We start from the raw sequence: 18,145 nt of genomic DNA on the forward strand, positions 1-18,145 counted from the left end.
TTTTCAGATGTCTGAAGTTTGAAGAAGAGTCCTGACTCGAAACGTTGTCTGCCCATTTCCCTTCACAGATGCTGTGTCATCCCTTTAGTTCCTCTAGCAGTTTCCTTTTTGCTTAAGATTTCAACATCTGCAGTTTCCTGTGTCTACAGAATAAGTATTCCCAACCAGCTTTACAAATCATAGTATTTGAAATGCTCACCTGAATCATTTGCAATAGAACTTAGCAGGGTGGCATGGTGGCGCAGTAGTAGAGTCACTGCTTCATAACGTCAGTGACCCGGGTTCAATACTGACAACAGGTGCTGCCTGCATGGAGTTTGCATATTCTCCACGTGACCGTGCAGGTTTTCTCCGGGTGCTCCTGTTTCCTCCCACACTCCAAAGATGTATAGGTTTGTAAGCTAATTGGATTTGGTAAAAATGTAAATTGTCCCTCGGGTATGGAATAGTGCTAATGTATGGGGATCGCTGATTGGAGCGGACTCGTATATCTCTAACTAAACTAAACTGGGCTCAACTCATGTGACTTTAGTCTTGCTCTTTCAGGCAGAAATGCTCTGGGATCTTCATCTGAAAGGATTTTGACTTGAAATGTAAACTCTATTTATCTTTCAACTGAGGCTGCTTGACCTGAGATATCCCTGGCTTCTTGTCTTTTTTTCAGATTTCTAGAGTTTGAATTGTTTTTCAATTTTCAGTTAAAAAACAATATTAAGTATTTAACAGCATGATTCTCATGCTATGTTTCAGATTTTATTGTTACCTTAAACAGAACATTGAAGAGGCTCCAACCATTAAAAATCAATTGCAGAATGTTGTCTCAGGCTATTCCCTCAAAGAGTGCACGACAAATAGTTGTAAGTAAAACATTGATATGATGTGGTTGAATTATGCTTTGTGTTTGCTACATATCTTATTTCCATGAGAAGTATTTCAAAGTAAGAGTAAATTTTGGGAGGTTACACGAGATGTTCTTAGCAAGATAAGAATCTGCAAGTTCATTTACGATAGTGTACCACAGCAGCACAGCTAGTAGAGTGGCTGCCTCACAGTACCAGAGACCCAGGTTCAATCCTGACCTCAGGTGCTTTCTGTGTGGAGTTTGCACGTTCTTCCTGTGACCGCCATGGGTTTCCTCCGAGTGCTCTGGTTTCCCCCATTTCTTAAAGACGTGCAGGTTTGTAGGTTAATTGGCCTCTGTAAATTGCCCCTAGTGTGTAGGGAGTGGATGCGAAAGTGGGATAACAGAAGGAGTATGAGTCGACGTGGCCTCACTGGTATTGGGCCCGTTTCCATGCTATACCTTCCAATCAATTCAATCAATGTGTGTAAGTGCAAATATGAGGGGCAGCAGATGTGATAGGAGTACTTGAGTGGCTTTTAGAATGACAGAGTTATGCAGGGAATGAAAGGCAGGCAGATCATGTGCAGGCACTTTAACTTGGCTTCATGTTTGGCATGAACCGAGTGGGTGAGGGGGGAAATATTTAATGGGAACCTGAGGGCTAACCTTTTGTACGCATGGAACGAGCTGCCAGAGGAGCTAGCTGAGGCAGGTACTATCGCAATGTTTAAGAAACATTTAGACAGTACATGGATTAGATAGGTTTAGAGGGATATGGTTCAAAAGCTGGCAGATGGAACTAGCGTAGGTCGGCGTGGGCAAGTTGGGCTGAAGGGCCTGTTTCCACGCTATGACTCTAGCCCTCTCAGTAAAGTGTAGTCATTTTTCCTTCCTTTTGTGTACGGTTATCCTGTGAGTAGTATGTTTTTTCTGCAACTATTTGAACCAGTTGATGGACGGAGTGCAGGTTCTCCATGGCTGATTCATATTATTTGCTTGTCTAGCCACCGAACACAAAAGCCCAGAGCAAGGTAAGAGGTGATCCTAAACGTGAGGATGTAAACCGGTGTAAAGAGATGTGTGACACCAGTAAAGGAGCTGAATGATTCACTGTATTGAATGGTGTTGGTAAAACTATATTATGTGCACTTGCTCTAAATCTAATCATGACTCAAAGTTGATTGTTGTATATTTTTTATTCAACTATTTTTCTTATTAAAAATATTTCTTATTTTTCTGTTATGCATCAGCTCCTTTTCCCATTTTTCCCCCAGCTTGTTTTGGAACCAATTTTGCTGGTCTGGACTTCCCAGGCAATGACTACCGTCAGTACATAGTGGAGGATGAACACATCTGTCAAAGGGAATGTACCGAGGAGCCAGACTGCCAGTTTTTCACCTTCGCAAATGGATCATTTCAAAACAGTCGGCAGCGGTGAGTCAAACAATCCACATGCAAGGGACAAAAATATCTCCTATGCCTTGTCTGGCCGATGACATTCTTGAAGCTTTCATCTATTGTTTTCCTCTGGCAATTATTACTCTTTTTTTTAAAACTCCGTAGAAATGTTTGCCAAAGAGGACAGCTTCTCTGCAGCATGCATGACCAGTTCAAGAGACAAGTTCAATTCACAGTGGGAGCTGCAGAGAAACAATGTGCTAAAATGTTTGATGATTTCATGAACATTTTGTGTAGGAAAATAACTGCAGATGCTGGTACAAATCGAGACCCTTCTTCAGACCCGAAACGTCACCCATTTCCTCTCTCCTAGATGCTGCCTGACCTGCTGAGTTACTCCAGCATTTTGTGATACCTTCATAAACATTTTGGACTGGGTTACTGTCTGCATTACTTTTGATACCTCAAAAAGAGTGAAAATATGTGTAATGGTTTTGTAAATATTTGAAACCTTGAAATGATTCAGTCCAATCACTCTGAAGAGGGATCCTGACCCGAAACATTGCCTGTCCATTCCCTTCCCAGATGCTGCCTTACGCAGAGTTACTCCAGCACTTTGTGTTTTGCTTAGGATTCCAGCATCTGCAATTTCTCGACTCTCTCTTCTTATTTTTTTTGTTTTGTTTTAGCTATATTTGCTATCTGAAGAAGAGCAAAGAAGGAACACCATCAAAAATAACAACTCTTCAGAATGTTGTATCTGGATTTCCTTTAAGAGAATGTGGGTTCAATGACTTAGGTATGTCCAAAATGATTTCAATCAGGGAACAGTGGAATGGAAGCTAACTGTCAATGTAAATTCCTTTCACAAAACTGTATTCCATCTTCCTTATTCCTTATACCAGTGTTTATTTTATCCAGTTAAGGAAGATGCAATGTGGTCTGACAAAACAGCTAAATGAATGAATCCACACAATACAATATGTGAATATGTAGTGCACACACCTTACCAATATGCTCAATAGTGTCTTGAGAAACAGTGCGTGCACTAATTCTAGAGTAACCCCCTTTTATTTGCCCACTTTCCCAACAATTCTCCACAAATTAAGATCCCCTCCTGTAACAATCTATTTGTCTTGCAGTTGTGTGCAATCTTCTAGCATGTTTGTTCTGCTAATTCCTGTTGACTACTTGGGGGCCTATAGTACACTCCCAAGCAGGTGATCATCCACTTTTCATTTCTCAGTTCCAAGCATATAGCCTCATTGGACTATCCTTCAATAATGTCTTCTCGGACTATTGCCATGTTTCCCTTAATCAATAAAGCAAAATCCCCTCCTCTTTTACTCCAATCTCTACCTCGCCTGCAGCACCTTTACCCAGGAATATTAAGCTGCCAATCCTGTCCTTCCAATAACCAGTTTTCTGTAATGGCAATGATATCCCAGTTGTATGCATTAGCCATGCCCTGAGTTGCATGCACTAGCCATGCCCTGAGTTATATGCACTAGCCATGCCCTGAGTTGTATGCACTGGCCATGCCCTGAGTTGTATGCACTAGCCATGCCCTGAGTTGTATGCACTTGCCATGCCCTGAGTTGTATGCACTAGCCATGCCCTGAGTTGTATGCACTAGCCATGCCCTGAGTTGATCCTCCTGACCTGTCAGGCTTCTAGCATTGAAATAATGCAATTTAATTCAACCATCATTCCTCACACCCGACCGTAATCCTACCTGTCCTGTCTGCTGAATGTGCTTTTATTGACTTCTGCACTGAATTTTAGACTCCCACCTTCCCCAATACTGCATTGGATCCTGTCCCCCTGCCAATCTTGTTTAAACCCTGCTGAGTAGCACCAGCTGGCCCTAGAGGCAATGCTACTTAAACTTTAGCCTAACTGCCTATATTCACTCCGCGCCTCTTCTACCTGTGCAATTTGTGCCAATGTGCACAACAGCTTCCGGCTGCTCCCCCTCCCTCTCGAGAATGTTCTGCAGCTGCTTCGAGACATCCAGGAACCTTGACCAAGGAGACAACACACCATCCTTGAGTCTCATTGCTGTTGCAGAACCTCCTGTCTGTCCCCATAACTAATTACCAATATTTACCTTCATTGGTCGGGACGTTGAGTATAAGAGTCTGGGAGTCATAAGGCAGCTTTATAGGACTTTGTTTAGGAACAGTTCCATTCACCACATTACAGTAGCAGTGGGGAGACTTGATAGAGGTTTATAAAATTATAAGAGGCACAGATAGGGTAGACAGTCGGAAACTTTACCCTAGTGTGAAAATGTCAAAGAATAATGGGCATAACTTTAAGGTGAGAGTGGCAAAGATGATGTGCAGGGCAAGGTTTTTTTAATGCATAGTGGGTGTGGAATGTGCTCACAGAGGTGATGGTGAAAGAAGATACAATAGTGGCATTTGAGGGGCTTTTAGATTGGTACATGAATCTAGGGATATGGATCACGTGCAGGCAGAATGGATTGTTTTAATCTGCAAACTGTTTGACAAAGACATTGTGGGCCAAAATTCCTGTACGATAATGTTCTATGTCCTAATTACCCATCAAACTCCCACAGAAGCTTCTGCCACACTAAGCAAAGGTCACAATGCTTTGTGTTCTGCCCCCGAAATTCACCCAACAATGTCAATGGATCGGAACATTGTTGTCTGGCAGTCTTCTTTCTTTCAGAAATATAATGTGTTAATTTAATTTCTGCACGTTTTTGTTTCTGTTTGTTTGCCTGAGCCTATGTCCCTGTGTTGCTGCTGCAAGCAAGATTTCCAGTGTGAGACTTTAAACTCGGCATGATTTTATTTGAACTTTGGAGGAGAGGTTTCTTGCCATGCAATTACCAGTACAAACCTCAATGGGGACATCTTGTGGCAGCAGTCCAACACTTCATCAGTATGAAGCTGAGTAGATCAATACCTTCAGTCCCCATTATCCGTTGATTTCTGTCTGCGGATACCTGTAAACTAGACATTGGCCCCAGGCCCCACCACATGTTACTATGAACGATTATGTCCCTGTACATGTACACCTTGAGATTCATTGTGGTTCACCGTGGTTCAGTGGTTCAGCTAGCAAAGCTGTTGCCTCACAACATCAGCAACCCTGCTTCAATCCTGGCTTCATAAGGTCATAAGGTCATAAGGTCCTAAGGGATAGGAGTAGAATCTCTCCCTCCTAACCCCATTCTCCTGCCTTCTCCCCATAACCTCTGACACCTATAGTGTTGTTTGCAGGGAGCTTGCATGTTTTTCCTGTGACCATGTTGGGTTTCCTTGAGGTTTTCCAGTGTCCTTCCACGTCTTAAAGGTTTGTGGGTTTGCAAATTAATTACCCACTGTAAAATGCTTCCAGTGTGTAAGTGAATGGTGGATCTGGGGGATGTTTATGGGAATGTGTGCAGAATTTTAAAAATAGGATTAACATTATGGGGATAAGGCAGGAGAATGGGGTTGAGAGGGACAGATAAATCAACCTTGATTGAATGGCAGAGTAGACTTGATGGGCCAAATGGCCTAATTCTGCTCATAGAACTTATGAACATATGAACTTATGAACGTAACATGAGTGTAAATGGATGCAAGATGGTCAGCGTTGACTCGATGGCTGAAGGCCTGTTTTCATGCCATAAGAGTCTATGAAACATGGTGCTGAGAATGCAAACCACTGCTATCCAAGTCGTTCCCTGAGGAGTGCTGCTTGAATAAGGAGATGCTTACAAAATGATTTCAAAAGTGATTGCTAATCTTAAGTATCAATGGAAGCACGTTGTTAGCGAATATTTCTTTTTAAGAATTCAAACAATGGATTGTGTTTATTAATGTATGTTAATGCTTTTAGAACATAGGGAATATTTATGTTTATTTGGGGTATGTATTATTTACCAAGGAGAGCCTAAATAGTATCAGTGATTTTTTTTTTTTTACCCACTGGAATCTACGCCCTGTCCATTGCAGATGATAAGAACTTTATTTACCCAATGTACAGGGTGTGTTTTTTAACAGAAGTGAGTATTGGTACGGCTAGTAACTTGGTCAAGAGGAAATTTTCTGGAGCCATCTTCTTACCAATATTTTTTTGCCTAGTGCAGACGTCAAATTGGTTTCTTCTCACAGGCCTCTGGTTGAATTTGTTGTAGAATCCCAATGATGGTAGGTGATTCTGGGTGGCACATTTTGACAGCACACCCCTGCCTTTTGGCTTTTGTCCCATGGATCTGCTGAAGTGAGCATCATGTTCAGCAAGAATACAGCTGGATCTGTGAGCGTACAAGGTGCAGACGATTTTGACTACAATACAATACAATATATCTTTATTGTCATTGTACAGGGGTACAACGAGATTGGGAATGCGACTTCCATACGATGCAATAAATTAATTAGCTAAACAGTATAAATTTAGACAACCCAGTGAAACAAAATTAGTATTAAAACAGAATAAAGTGCAAGTAGATCTGTGCCGGTTCGCTGTGCGATGTGACCATCAGGCTCAGCAGGACCGGTTCATAGCAGCTATGGCCCTAGGGATGAAGCTGTTCCTGAGTCTGGAGGTGCGGGCGTAGAAGGGCTTGTAGCGTCTGCCAGATGGTAGAAGTTCGAACAGACTATTGCAGGGGTGTGAGGAGTCTTTGTGAATGCTGGTGGCTTTTCTGAGGCATCGTGTGTTGTAGATGCCCTCCAAGACTGGTAGATGTGATCCGATAGTCTTCTGAGCTCTGTAGACTACCCGCTGAAGAGCTCTCCTCTCTGCCTCCATGCAGCTGAGATACCACACAGGGATGCCATGCATTAGGATGCTCTCTATGGTGCAGCGGTAGAAGGTCGTCAGCAGCTGTTGGGGCAGTCCAGACTTTTTCAGTGTTCTCAGGTAGAACAGTCGTTGCTGTGCCTTCTTGACCAGCGCCGTAGTGTTAGTGGACCATGTGAGGTCCTCCGAAATTTGAGTGCCCAGAAACTTGAAGCTGGACACTCTCCCCACACTGTCCCCATTGATAAAGATTGGAGCGTATTCCCCGTTGTGTGACCTACGGAAGTTGATGATCTGCTCCTTGGTCTTGGAGGTGTTTAGGGACAGGTTGTTATCTGAGCACCATTCCGCCAGGTTCAGCACCTCCGCTCTGTAGTTTGTTTCATCACCTGGGGATTCACATCTTAATTAATAGAACTAATATGTACGTTATTGTGCAACCTCCTTATCATTTATTTTTCAAATTAGCTGTCTCAGTATATAGAAACATAGAAAACAGGTGCAGGAGTAGGCCATTCGGCCCTTCGTGCCAGCACTGTCATTCAATATGATCATGGCTGATCATTCTAAATCGGTACCCCGTTCTTACTTTCTCCCTATATCCCTTGATTCCATTAGCCCTAAGAGCCATATCTAGCTCAAAAATACCCATATTTTTGCAGGAAAAACAGATTACAGAAATTATAATTTAAAATTTAGTATCAAAATGTAGTTGTTTAACCTCTATTATTATTGTTATAGGAGGGCCCAATGAAGTCAGAGTGTCAGAGAGTCATGCAGTGCAGAAGCAGGCCCTTCGGCCCAACTTGTCCAGGCCAACCAAGATCTAAGCTAGTCCTATTTGCAATCTGAAAACTTCCCTTCATGGTTGCCTTAAATAAAAATTTAATTGGACTTTTAGATCAATAAATGACAATAATTTTAAAAAATGCCAAAATACAGTCCTAGCTTTGTCAAATCATGTCATGTTTTGCTTAGTTTCAGAATGTAGAACTGATCTTTCTGAAGATGTAGATTTCCCTGGAAATGATATCACTTGGGTCTTGGCACCTGATGCAAACTTCTGTCAAAAAATATGCACTTATCATCCTCGATGTTTGTTCTTCACATTTGTGGAGAAAGAATGGAGCGTTGACCACAGAAGGTACAATAGTAATTGTGCATATTTAGTAATATGTTTGAACTGAAAATTTCTTCAAATTTTTCTTTCTTGATAGCAAAATTTAAATGTTGCATGAGAAAAGGAGCTAATTTGGTCCAACTGCAGCTAATGAGGCTTGCCATGGATTCATGCAGGAACTAAACAGGCCCTTTGGCCAACTGTGTCCATGCTGACCATTGTAACTACCTGTACTAAGCCTATTTACCAGCAATTACCCAGGGTGGCATGGTGGTGCAGAGGGTGGCATGATGACGCAGTGGTAGAGTTGTTACCTTATGGCGCCATTACACCCGGGTTCGATCTTGACTATGGGCGCTGTCTGTAGGGAGTTTGTACATTCTCTCCGTGACAGCATGGGGTTTCTCCGAGATCTTCGGTTTCCTCCCACACTCCAAAGACGTACAGATTTGTAGGTTAATTGGTTTGGTAGAAATGGATATTCTCCCTAGTGTGTGTAGGATATTGTTAATGTGCGGGGATCGCTAGTCGGTGTGGACTCGGTGGGCTGAAGGGCCTGTTTCCGTGCTGTATATTAAAACTAAACTAAACTAAACTAAACTAAACTAAACTAAATTGATCCACAGCCAACCATTGTATTGCAATTTACAGTGCATTCAGAAAGTATTCAGACCCCTTCACTTTTTCCACATTTTGTTACGTTACAGCCTTATTTTAAAATGGATTAAATTCATTTTTGTTGTCATCAATCTACACACAATACCCCAGAATGAAGAAGAGAAAACAGGTGTTTAGAAATTTTTACAAAGTAATTAAAAAGAAATAACTGAAATATCACATTTGCATTACTATTCAGACCCTTTGCTATGACACTCAAAATTGAGCTTAAGTTCATTCTATTTCCATTGATTATCCTTGAGATGTTTCTACAACTTGATTGGAGTCCACCAGTGGTAAATTAAATTGATTGTGTATGATTTGGAAAGGCACACACTTGTCTAAATAAGGTTTCACAGTTGACAGTGGGCGACACGGTGGCGCAGCGGTAGAGTTGCTGCCTTACAGCGAATGCAGCGCTAGAGACCCAGGTTCAATGCCGACCACGGGCATTGTCTGTACGGAGTTTGTACGTTCTCCCCGTGACCTGAGTGGGTTTTCTCCGAGATCTTCGGTTTCCTCCCACACTCCAAAGATGTACAGGTTTGTAGGTTAATTGGCTTGGTAAATGTAAAAAATTGTCCCTAGTAGGTGTAGGATAGTGTTAGTGTGCTGGGATCACTGGTCGGCGCAGACCTGGTGGGCTGAAGGGCCTGTTTCCGCGCTGTATCTCTAAACTAAATAGTGCATGTCAGAGCAAAAACCAAGCCATGAAGATGAAGGAATTGTCTGTAGACCTCCGAGACAGAATTGTGTCGAGACACAGATCTGGGGAAGGGTATAAAACAATTTCTGCGGCATTGCAGGACCCGAAGAGCACAGTACCTTCTGTCATTCTTAAATGGAAGACCTTTGGGTCCACCAGGACTCTTCATAGAGTTGGCCACCTGGCCAAACTGAGCAATCGGGGGAGAAGGTTCCTTGGTCAGGGAGGTGACCAAGAACCCAATGGTCACTCTGTCAGAGCTCCAGAGTTCCTATGTGAAGGTAGGAGAACCTTCCAGAAGAACAACTATATCTGCAGCACTCCACCAATCAGGCTTTTATGGTAGAGTGACCAGATGAAAGCCACTCCTCAGTAAAAGGCACATGACAGCCCGCTTGGAGTTTGCCAAAAGGCACCTAAAAGACTCTCAGACCATGAGAAACAAGATTCTCTAGTCTGATGAAACCAAGATTGAACTTATTGTCCTGAATGCCAAGCGTCACGCCTGGAGGAAACCAGGCACCGCTCATCACCTGGCCAATACTATACCTACGGTGAAGCATGGTGGTGGCAGCATCATGCTGTGGGGATGTTTTTCAGCGGCAGGAACTGCGAGACTAGTCAGGATCGAGAAAAAGATGAACAGAGCAAAGTACTGAGAGATCCTTGATAAAAACCTGCTACAAAGCATTCTGGACCTCAGTCTGGGGTGGAGGTTCACCTTCCAACAGGACAATGACCCTAAGCACACGGCCAAGACAACGCATGAGTGGCTTTGTGACAAGTCTGTGAATGTCCTTGAGTGGCCCAGCCAGAGACCAGACTTGAAACCGATCGAACATCTCTGGAGGGACCTGAAAATAGCTGTGCATCAACACTCCAAATCCTACCTGACAGAGCTTGAGATGATCTGCTGTGAAGAATGGGAGAAATTACCCAAATACAGGTGTGTCAAGATTGTAGCGTCATACCCAAGAAGACTTGAGGCTGTAATCGCTGCCACAGGTGCCTCAACAAAGTACTGAGTAAAGGGTCTGAATACTTATGTAAATGTGATTTTTTCAGTTATTTCTTTTTAATTACTCTGCAAAAATTTCTAAACACCTGTTTTCGCTTTTGTATTATGGGGTATTGTGTGTAGATTGATGATAAAAAATGAATTTAAAATAAGACTGTAACGTAACAAAATGTGGAAAAAGTGAAGGGGTCTGAAAACTTTCTGAATGCACTGAGGAAAGTACCTGCCCATTGTGTGGGTTGCAAAATCCATCACTGTGGGTGGTGACAAATTCTTGTCTGAACTCTTTCATGATGGACAAGAGTTTTGGGAGAGGGTGAGGGGTGAGATGTGGTGAATAGTGAAAGAGAAAGCTTCAGATTGAGTCTTCTCCTCCTAATAGAAGAAAGAGATCCCTAAAACTGATCAAAGAATATTCAAGAATTATTTTTCATGTTCTGTCTAATAATATCGGTCTATTCATCAACAACACCATAATAAATTATCTGGTCAAAATTGCAACGCTATTTGTGAGATCTTGACCCACAACTGTTATTATATTATTCGATGGCTGTTTAGATTTTCTTGGCTGCTTCAAATATGATTGCACTGATCAATTATTTTAGAGGACCTGAAATATTTGTTACCTATTACCAGTAATGGAGAGAGAGAGAGAGTTGCTTCCAAACATGGGGAAATGAAATTGTATTTCTCTTTTAACGTTACCTCGAATTTCATTACATTCCTCTATATTTATTTGGTTACCAATGGATATTTTAATTTACATCATGACTGAACATTTTCCAGATTTTACTGTTATTTAAAGCAAACTGCAACGGGGGCACCATCAAGGATAATAAAGTTACAAAACGTTGTAAGTGGGTTTTCCCTCAAATGGTGCAAGAACCAGATAAATCGTAAGTAACTGTAAAATCACTTATAGTTTATTTTATTTTCCTTTAAGTTGTTTCTTGACATAAATGAGAAATGGCCATTTTTTAAAAACATTTATTTGTAGGATCTAATTTCTACCAGCAAAATGTAAAATTACATGGTTTTATTTATTTCCCTTCAAGTTGTTTCTTGACATGAATGAGCAACGGCCATTTTAATAACATTCATGTTTAGGACCTAATTTCCACCAGCAAGGGCAGAATTTATTGTCCATCTCTAATTGCCTTTGAGAAGATCAGTGGGCTGCTTTCTTGAACCGCTGAAGTCGTGCTTGTGAGGAAGTCTAGGATGTAGGTTTAGTGACAATGAAAGACCTGCAATATTGTTGACAGTCAGGAGAGTGCATAACGTTTTATACATGTTTATTTCATTCTTTTGTTAATATAACTTTTGCTCTGTGTGAACAAAACATGTGAACTGTTTGTTCTGGAGTATATATTTTCTTTGACCACACGTTTAAATGATTTTGCAGCCTGTGTTTCTGATGTCTATGAGGGTTTGGATTTTCTGGGGGAAGACTTCCGTTATTCTGATGCAAAAAACTATCAGGATTGTCAACAGCAGTGCACAAATGATCGTAATTGCCAGTTCTTCACATATGTAAATCAAAGTTATCACGAAGAGTTTCGACGGTAGGTTCATAAATTTATATAAGCAGTTTTAAAATTTATACTGCCAGGTAAAACTGCCTGATTTTAACAATCATACACAGCATTGGAACAGTATAAATAGAGCAACATAGAATTTGAGATTTTCTCAGCAACCTCTAAAAAATGGATACAAAATGAATTAAAATCAAATGTCTCGAGAGATTAATTTATATGTATCTATTTGGATTGTCAGAACATTAAGGTGTCATCAGTGTTCTTGTTTTTTTCTCTCTTTAGTCAGATATGCCACATGAAACAGAGTATAAAAGGAATTCCAAGTAAAATTAATCTTCTCAACAATGTTGTATCTGGATTTTCCTTAAAGGAATGTGGATTATCAAGTCAAGGTAAAGAGTAAAAAACTAACATGCTCAGCTTTTTTGGTGCACAGAATGAATCAATTGGACCTGATTTTGTGCTACACGGCTATACGCTTTGTCTAGGCAGAGTTTTGTATGATACACCGGATTGAACTCAATTCACTCACATTATTATTTGAGTTATAAATTAGTATATTGGCCATATGTGCAAAAATTGTTGCAGCATTACTTTTATAAATAACTTGAACCAATGTGTGGCATTAGACACTTGTAATGGCCTTTTCTTATGTAGTGGTGAAAACACTAGAGCCTATTATTAAAATTAACTCAGTCGCTCAAATGGGGAGCATTCAGGGTTTGATTACTGGTGAGTCCTGTGTTGTACTTCGTGGTCCGGTACCTGTTGTACCTTTAGTGACTCTGGAAGGGCCACAAGTACACTTGTGTAAAAGGTTACATTGCTGGAGCTCAACTCCAGGCTGTTTATTCCGTGGCCACCTGCATCCAGAGTGACTGCCTAATCACACCCATCACTTATATACACAGCCATACAAAGTAGTTTTTGGATACACAAAGTAGTCCCAGCAATATCACAACATCCCCCTTGTCTTATATATTACAACATCCCCCTTGTCTTATATAAAATAGTTTTCTTCACCATTTGAGGGCTAAAATATATTTAACAAACAAAACCAAAACATCATTGCTTTTTGCAAACAAAACCAATAACACAATTAAACACAATTGCTTCTTTCGCCATCATGGTGGTCACTCCTCTGCGGAATTTCACTCATCGCCGGGTGGTCACTCATCTCCGGGTGGTCACTCATCTCCGGGTGGTCACTCACTCCATGTGGTCACTCCACAGATATATACATTTATACAAAAGCATCAAATATAATACATTAAGCTTTCAGTACACAGATCACTACACAGGTCATTAAACACAAAATATTCATTTTGTTCCATATCTTCCCCTCAAGAAGACGTGCTGTGTAGATCAAACTTAGTGTAGGCTCTAGATGCTCCACCACCATGATTTGCCTGCCACTGCTGGCCTCCCATTGTTGGGCTGGCACTGCTGGGCTCCCACTGCTGGGCTGGCACTGCTGGGTTCCCACTGCTGGGTTGGCACTGCTGGGCTCCCACTGCTGGGCTGGCACTGCTGGGTTGGCACTGCTGGGCTCCCACTGCTGGGCTCCCACTGCTGAGCTCCCACTGCTGGGCTCCCACTGCTGGGCTGGCACTGCTGGGCTCCCACTGCTGGGCTGGCACTGCTGGGCTCCCACTGCTGGGCTGGCACTGCTGGGCTCCCACTGCTGGGCTGGCACTGCTGGGCTCCCACTGCTGGGTTGGCACTGCTAGGCTCCCACTGCTGGGCTCCCACTGCTGGGCTCCCACTGCTGGGCTGGCACTGCTGGGCTGGCACTGCTGGGCTCCCACTGCTGGGCTCCCACTGCTGGGCTGGCACTGCTGGGCTCTCACTGCTGGGCAGGCACTGCTGGGCTGGCACTGCTGGGCTGGCACTGCTGGGCTGGCACTGCTGTAATCGCGGTGCGATCGCGCCTCCGCTGCAGTGCGCGCTGGCCCCGCCCACAGGTACTCCCCGGCAGCTGCCGCTCAACTTTTCGAACGCGCTGCCGCTGCGAGCTGGCCCCGCCCACAGGTGCTCCCCGGCCCCGCCCACAGGTGCTCCCCAGCCCCGCCCACAGGTGCTCCCGGCAGCTGCCGCGCAATTCGAACGCGCTGCCTCTACGGTCGACGCGCCTGGGTGAGTATGTAGTGCCTCGGCCTTCACCGGCCGCCGCACCTCCGCGGGTGGTCGGTCCCTCTGGTCGCCGACCCCCTCCGGTTGCCGCACACCTCCGTGGGTGTCGGTCTCCTCCAGGGCTCTCCCGATCGCCGCACACCTCCATGGGTGTCAGCCTCCCCCGGGGCTCTCCCGGCCGCCGCACACCTCCGTGGGTGTCGGTCTTCCCCGGTCACCGCACACCTCCGTGGGTGTCGGCTCTCCCGGTCGCCGCACACCTCCGTGGGTGTCAGCCTCCCCCGGGGCCCTCCCGGTCGCCGCACACCTCCATGGGTGCCGGTCTCCACCGGTCGCCGCACACCTCCATGGGTGCCGGTCTCCACCGGTCGCCGCACACCTCCATGGGTGTCGGTCTTCCCCGGTCACTGCACATCTCCGTGTGTCGGATCTCCCGGTCTCTCCCCCACGAAGCAGTCGCAGGCTTCTAATCTCGGGCCTACACAGGTGCTGGGGCGTGACGTGGGCCTACACGCACCTCCCCCAGCAGCTTGCAGCGTCACGTCGGCAACTCGGCGCCGACTACTGAGGAGGTAACTATACCAACTCACACTGGCCCTGTCGGGATGCACTCCAAATGTCCCGTACCGAGCTGGAAACTTTTCTTTCATTTTATTTCCCTTCAGGGCTCTTTTTAAATTATTTTTTTTAACCTTTTCTGCTCGGGCATGCTTCATTCCCTCCCTAGGCGAAACACCAAGCCGCTGCCACCATGTTGTACTTCGTGGTCCGGTACCTGTTGTACCTTTAGTGACTCTGGAAGGACCACAAGTACACTTGTGTAAAAGGTTACATTGCTGGAGCTCAACTCCAGGCTGTTTATTCCGTGGCCACCTGCATCCAGAGTGACCGCCTAATCACACCCATCACTTATATACACAGCCATACAAAGTAGTTCTTGGATACACAAAGTAGTCCCAGCAATATCACAACATCCCCCTTGTCTTATATATTACAACATCCTGCTGTGAGATAATTAATTATCCAGGGTTTGATGTTCGTTAATGTTTGCTTGACAAGGTTTTGGCTCCAAATGCTATGGATCAAACAATTGTGCAGGATGTTGTCAACTACCACCAATAGAAAGTAGACTGCTAATATTCGGAGCATTATACTTGTTAGTTTCAAACTGATTTTGGACTGTGTGTAACAAGTGGAGCAAAATAATGTTGTTTGATTAATTTCTTGAAAGATACAGCATCGAAACAGGCCCTTTGGCCCGCCCACCAAGTGCATGCCAACCATTGATCACCTGTTCACACTAGTTCTATGTTATCCCACTTTCTCACCCACTCCCTACATAATCCAGGCAATTTACAGAGGCCAACTAAACTACAAATCCTCGTGTCTTTGGGATATGGGAGGAAACTGGAGCACCCAGAGGAAACCCACATTATCATAGGAAGAATGTGCAAAATCCACACAGAGCGCACCCGAGGACAGGATTGAACCCTGGTCCCTGGCACTGTGAGGCAGCAGCTCTCTCAGCTGTGTCACTGTACCACCCCCATGGGTGCTGACGGTTTGTATCCTCAATCCACTTTGTGTTTGGTATGATCAGAAGTGCAAGAAGTACTTGGTTGGCACCTCATATTAATATACAGTACTTTTACGAACATGTCTGATTGCATGTTATTTTCCAAAGATTTAATGTGTAGATGATGTGAAGTGAAGAATTCCTTTAAATTGTTGCATTCATTATTACCCACTGACTCCAAAATTTTGAAACAAAGTAGAGTAGATGTAAGAAGATAATTCATGGTATTCTGGTACGGTTTATCTTTGAATAATTAGTACCAATGTGGACAGATGGAATTTGCATAGATAGGTTAAAAGTTCACCATGGATGTGCTGAACTAACCTATGACTCTATGACTGTAATCGTTATCACTTCAAGGTGTACATTATTGTATTGTTACCATTAATTATGTGGGATCTTGCTGTGCAAAGACACGCACCACACTTTAGGAATACTTTTAGTTTAGTTTAGAGATACAGCACAGAAACCGGCCCTTCGGCCCACTGAATCCACACCGACTAGCAATCATTCCCTTCACACTAGGCACAATTTGCCTATTAACATACAAAACTGTACATCTTTGGAGTGTGGGAGGAAACTGGAGTATTCGGGGGAAACCCACGCAGTCATGGGGAGAACGTACAAACTCCATACAGACAGCACCCACAGTCAGGATCGAACCCGGGTCTGGCACTGTAAAGGGCCTGTCCTACTTAGGCAATTTTAAGGCGATTGCCGGTGACTAGGCTGTCGCCGAACGTTCGCCGGGGTGTCATGGGCATGATCATGAGGAGTCTTCAATGAATCGTAATGGATCTCGGCGCGTCGCTGAAATAATTTCCAGATAGAAATTTCTCGGCGACAGCTGGCTTGTCGCTAGGTATCATAGCTTATTGAGGCGCTGTCGCATGCTGTCCCCAGGTTTGCTAGGTTGTCGAAGATGCATTTAGAAGCACGTAATATTAAATTAAGAAAAGGCATTTGAAGATCCCAGGAGATAGTTTTGTTTAACCAATTTATTTACCGTCAGGACATTTGACAGGTAGATTGGAGGCAACAGTTTGACGGTCAGGTAAGCGTGGGAATTTTGCAATGTTTCTGAAGATGGTGTAATCTCTTAGCCTGGTGCTAGTTTCACAAAAAAAGTAATTTGTATCGACCTGAATCGGCATTGTCGTGGTCATTGTCGTAGGGTAAAAGAAAATTTTGGCGATCTGCTAGGAATTTTGACAGTCATCAGCAGTCGCCTAAATAATCGCCTGTGGGACAGGCCCTTAAGGCAGCAACTCTACCGCTGCACCACTGTGCTGCCCTAGTTTCAAAGGCAGAAAAACATCTTTGGAGGCTCCAAGGTGCTACATAAATCTGTATCTTTTTGTCTTAGTCTTTCACTTGTTTGACATTTAAAGCATGTTATAGGATTTTGATGTCCTTTAAAGCCTTTTATTCATTGTTTCTTCAATACAGTATGCAGAAGAAGGCTTTTACAGAATGTTGATTTCCCTGGGAATGATATTAAGCATGTACTGGCTCCCAGTGCTGAAACATGTCAATTGATTTGCACATACTACCCCAGTTGTTTGTTTTTCACATACTTAAACAATAAATGGACCAAGGATTCAAGGAAGTAAGTTCTATATAAAAGGTATTACAATATTTTGTATTTGTATTGTCCAGCTGAGCTGCTGCATTAATGAAAGATATCGTAAAATACTAGAAATCACTGAAAATTCTGGAAGCAGGTCAGGCAGCTTCTCTCGAGATGGAGGTGGACTTGTATTTTAGATGAAGGACTTTGCATCAGCCGAACTGGAGTATTATTAGACTGAAATCATTGTTTCTTGTATGGGTGGAGCTGAGAAATAAGAAAGGGATGATCACCTTGTTAGGAGTGTACTACAGGCCCCAAAATAGTCTACAGCAATTAGAAGAGCAAATATGCCAAGAGATTGCAGGCGGCTGCAGGACTAATAAGGTTGTCATAGTCGGGGATTTTAGCATCCCCAATATTGACTGGGAATTTCATTGTGTAGAAGGTTTAGACGAGGCAGAATTTGTCAAATGTGTTCAGGAAACTTTCTTCAGACAATATGTTGAGAGTGTTATGCTCTGGGGCACACAGGAACTGGACTCAAACGCACGACTCACACACAAGAGTCAATTTGGAGAAAATAAAGGCGTTCTTTAATTTTCACATTAAAGAACACTGCGATTCGAACCAAAAACTCTAAACTTACTCAGCTACAAAAACATTAGTTACAAAAATTACTTACTAGCTATATTACGACCGAGAGCACATGAATCACAATACGAACTGGCACAGGACAAAGGGAGGCGTGGACTATATATACATGAGGTAAGGGCACACAGGTGGAAACAATCAAGGCGGGGCTGACAATTACAATGGCA

At 43.5% G+C, this 18,145-nt stretch overlaps 1 protein-coding gene across 2 annotated transcripts in view; it reads left to right on the top strand.

The window, feature by feature from the left end:
- The window catches only part of LOC144592713 (coagulation factor XI-like), a 37,793-nt gene that overhangs the window by 4,869 nt on the left and 14,779 nt on the right, over positions 1–18,145 (top strand). For both annotated transcript variants that reach the window (XM_078397609.1, XM_078397618.1), the window contains exons 4-11: positions 751–857; positions 2,119–2,278; positions 2,932–3,041; positions 7,985–8,150; positions 11,294–11,403; positions 11,913–12,072; positions 12,328–12,437; positions 17,204–17,363. In XM_078397609.1, the coding sequence (XP_078253735.1) occupies positions 751–857; positions 2,119–2,278; positions 2,932–3,041; positions 7,985–8,150; positions 11,294–11,403; positions 11,913–12,072; positions 12,328–12,437; positions 17,204–17,363 (1,083 nt within the window). The remainder of the gene's footprint in view (positions 1–750; positions 858–2,118; positions 2,279–2,931; positions 3,042–7,984; positions 8,151–11,293; positions 11,404–11,912; positions 12,073–12,327; positions 12,438–17,203; positions 17,364–18,145) is intronic.

Source organism: Rhinoraja longicauda, chromosome 1 (genome assembly GCF_053455715.1).
Source record: "Rhinoraja longicauda isolate Sanriku21f chromosome 1, sRhiLon1.1, whole genome shotgun sequence".
NCBI classification, from domain to species: Eukaryota; Metazoa; Chordata; class Chondrichthyes; order Rajiformes; family Arhynchobatidae; genus Rhinoraja; species Rhinoraja longicauda.